The sequence below is a fragment of the Antrostomus carolinensis genome, unplaced genomic scaffold, assembly GCF_000700745.2.
Source record: "Antrostomus carolinensis isolate BGI_N321 unplaced genomic scaffold, ASM70074v2 scaffold30565, whole genome shotgun sequence".
Classification (NCBI taxonomy): domain Eukaryota; kingdom Metazoa; phylum Chordata; class Aves; order Caprimulgiformes; family Caprimulgidae; genus Antrostomus; species Antrostomus carolinensis.
The window spans coordinates 357-4,243 of NW_010314782.1; the positions used below are offsets into that span (position 1 = coordinate 357).

Below are 3,887 nucleotides of genomic sequence, written 5' to 3' on the forward strand. Positions count from 1 at the left end.
TGGGTGCAGTATGGTGCCCTGATGCTATGCTGGGTGCTTGGCATCAGTGTGGGTCATGAGCTCCTGTGTCCTGCCGCACTGAAGGGGCCAACCCAGGACCACTGGAAAAGGCTAGGGGGTGGGAGGGTGGATGGGGAGGTGGTGCCAGACCTGTTCAGGGCTGCCCAGGTATCACACAAAGCCCTGGGAGGTTTCCTGGGAAGGTCCCTCAGTACAGGGTGATGTTTGATGGCTTGGTGAGGCCAGGAACAGGCGCGGGGCTGGGGGGCACCAGCACCTTCCCAGCCAAGGGCTGTGGGACTTGACTCAAAGCAAAGCTGCGGCTCTGGGGCTGGGACCATGAATGCTGATTGTGACCCTCAGTGCCTTGCCAGCCCTCCCAGAGCCACCGCGATGCCTCTGCCTCTTTTGGCCCCTTCCCTTTGGCAAACAGGATGTTTTTCCTGCCATTCTCAATGCAGCGGAAATTGCCCCAAGCTGATTTGTGACAATGGCGCCTTCAACTCGTTTGGCCTGTCCAGGACACGGGCAGCAGCTCTGCAGAGCAGGGCAGCGACAAGCCAACCTGGGGCAGCTGGGGTCCTTGGAGACCCTGGGAAGGTGCTGGTGGGTGTGATGGTCCTTGCTTTTCCTCTCTAGAACCATCCAAAAGAGAGGAAGAGCCTGAGGGATGATCCTGCTATTTTCCCACCCTGGCTGGACAGACAGACAGACCTCCAGCAAAGCCTCTCCCTTCCGCAGAAAAGGGTGCTGGGCAGGGACAAATGGGTCAAGGGACAATTTTATCCACTGCCCTTTCCGGAGTCACAGTAAAGTGGCTCCAACCCTGGGATGCAGCTACAGGCTGTGACTCCTCTAAAACCTTGGAGGAAGGATCTTGGGCTGTCTTGGTAGTCTTGCGTAGCCACAGGTTTGCTACCAGCCTGGTAAAGCCAAGCCCCCTGTGATGTCCCTGCAGCAAGGCCCATTTGTTCTGCTTCCCCTCTCTCCAGGTGTCATCGCTGGGAGTCACCACCTTCAGCCTCTGTGCCCTGGGCATCGACAGGTTCCATGCAGCCACCAGCCCCCAGGCCAGTGCCCGGCCCATTGAGCAGTGCCAGTCCATCATCGCCAAGCTGGCCGTCATCTGGGTGGGCTCCATGACACTGTCGGTGCCAGAGATCCTGCTCTGGCAGCTGGCACAGGACACATCACCCGTGTCCGGTGTGGTAACAGAGTATTGCACCATGAAGCCCTCGTCCAACCTGCCCGAGTCCGTCTACTCGCTGGTGCTCACCTACCAAAACGCTCGGATGTGGTGGTACTTTGGTTGTTACTTCTGCTTGCCCATCCTCTTCACTGTGAGCTGCCAGCTGGTGACCCGGAGGATCAGCGGCACTGAGAAGAAGACTGAGTGCCGAGGGACCAAGCACAGCCAGTGCGAGAGTCACTTGAACTGCACCATCATCGGGCTGACCATCATCTATGGGCTCTGCACCACCCCTGAGAATGTCTGCAACATTGTGGTCGCCTACATGTCCCCTGACATGTCCAAGCAGACCTTGGACCTGCTAAACCTCATCAACCAGTTCTTCCTGTTCTTCAAGTGCTCTGTGACTCCCGTCCTGCTCCTGTGCCTCTGCAGACCCCTGGGTCAGGCCTTCATGGACTGCTGCTGCTGCTGCTGTGAGGGCTGCAGCCCCGCCACTGCCTCCAGTGAGGGCAGCGCCGACAGCAAGCTCAAAACGGAGATGTCCTCCTCCATCTTCTTCGACAAGCCCCGGGAGTCCCCTCCACCCCTCCTGGCCCTCGGCACACCTTGCTAAGTGCCACCGGGAGCTGTAGAGATTGATTCACCACCTCCCCCCAAGACCAAACGTTGTTTTGCCATTAGTGCCCGTGTCTGGACGTGGAGCAAGCAGAAGAGACAGCTCAGGGGACTACACCATGGGCTTCAAACCCCACATTGGGCAAGTGGGGCTTGAAACCCGAGTCCCCGTGGCTCCATTGGTGGCCTTCTTGCCTCTGCCCAAAGGCCAGTGAGGACATCAGCACCCTCCTGTCCTGGCCAGGCTTGGAGGGGTTGCTGCTCTGGTGATGGAGTTGTGCCAGAAAGGTGCCATCTGAAATTACAGAGGGTTTCCATGGTGGCTTGCAGAGGACACAGCAAACAAACTGCCCTCGTCCTGTCCTGTCCCCTCCTGCCAGCCCCCTCCCCAGTAGGAGAAGGTCCCGGTGACTGTATCCCACCAGATCCCTGCAGTGCCCTGTGTAAGACCTCAATAAACCAGTAACCTAGAGCACACTGTGCACGCAGCCGTCCGGCACCGCTGGGCTGGGCCCCGGGGAGCTGGCGCTTGGATGGTTCTTCCCTAAAACCAGGGGGCCATGGGGTGGGCACGAGGAGCTGGGGGGGCACGAGGGCAGGAAAGCAGCGGTGCCAGGTCAGGGAAAGGTCCCTCTGTCCCTTCCCTCTGGGGTGACAGTGAGCTGGTGCCAGGCCCTGGGAGGGTCCCCTCCAAAGCACCGGGCTTGGTTGGGGTGGTTTGTAGAACTCAGACTGGTCCCAATAAAGCCCAGACAGCCCAGCACTGGGTGCTCCACAGCCTGCAAGATGGATGGTTCCTCACGTCCACCGTGCAGGACCTGGGTGCTGCCGTGCAGTGCTGGGGGCAGGGTGCAGGACCACCACCCCCAGCACCCCTTGGGGAGCCAAGGGGGTGAGCACATCTCCTCCAAACAGCCCCATGCAGGGTTCCTGGCCTCATCCACCTGCCCATCACGGGGACAACACTGTCCCCAAATGATGACTTGAGAACATCAGGGTTTCCAAGCCCCACATCCGCCCTCTGCCCAAGGCTCGAGCACCCGGGTGGCTCTGGGGAGCAGCCCGGGCGGTGGGATGGGGCTGAGGACAGGCTGGCCAGGCTGGCCCCATCCGCCAGAGCTGTTAAAGCTCCTTGTCCTGCCGCTGGCACCCGCCCAAGCCCGCGAAATGCTGGGGCGAGGGAGCCGGTTGCCACGGGCGGGTGAATGCGAGGGGCTCACTGCTGGCTTTGTGAGGCACCGACACCCACCCGGCTTTGCTTTGGCAGCCCCGTTTCCAGGGAAACAAAAGCCTCAGTTTTCTTCCCAGAGCACAAAACAGGGTTTTTCCTTTTCCTCCCCCCTCCACCAGCACTGGGCCCCGCAGTTTGGGAGCAGCCGGGGAGAAGAGAGGTCTCATAGAGGGCTCTCATCCTGGTGTGGGGAGCAGAGCCCAGGCTGGTGCAGCCCCTCACATCCCCGTGGGGTGAGCGGGGTCCCTGTGGGGGTTCGGTGGCAGTGGGAGGACGGGAGCGGAGGCAGCTCTCATGTGCTCGGTCTGTGTCGCCCTGTTCTGAGCCCGGGCCAAGGGCAAACAAAGCCGGGCTTGTTGCTGCGGCCCCGCAGGGCTGGATGCTTGAGGAGGAGAGCAGGGCAGGGGGCTGGGAGAGCACCCGCAGCTCCATCAGCGTGGGCTGAGGTGACACATGGCCCCATATCAGGCAGAGCACCCCATGGGCCCAGTTCCTGGGTACCCTGTTTGGCTGCCCCAAAGCACAAACCACAACCCAGGGGGGGTTGGTGCAGATGACACAGGGCTGGGGTGTCCCCACCAGCAACAGCCACAGCCCCCGGGATGGGGCTGGTGCCAGCAAGGGGGCAGGGAGAGGGGGCAGGAGCCCTGCAGCAACTCCCCTCCAAACCCAGCAGTGTCCTGGGACATGATGTGGGGGCAGAGGAAGGTCCAGTGGCAGCGATGGCCACAGCTGGACATCTGCAAGTGCGTGTTTGCACAGAGGCAAAGAAAATGTCATCAGATGCTGGAGGCAGCACCTCAAATCATAGAATCATCGAATATTGTGAGTTGGAAGGACCCACAAGGA

The 3,887-nt window shown here is 60.8% G+C and overlaps 1 protein-coding gene across 1 annotated transcript; it reads left to right on the forward strand.

The window, feature by feature from the left end:
• Positions 1-992: 992 nt before the first annotated feature.
• Positions 993-2,285, forward strand: GPR37L1 (G protein-coupled receptor 37 like 1; the record flags this gene model as incomplete). Its single annotated transcript, XM_010167764.1, has 1 exon — positions 993-2,285. A coding segment is annotated over one exon (813 nt), but the record flags the coding sequence as incomplete, so codon positions are not given.
• Between the last annotated feature and the right edge of the window lie 1,602 nt (positions 2,286-3,887).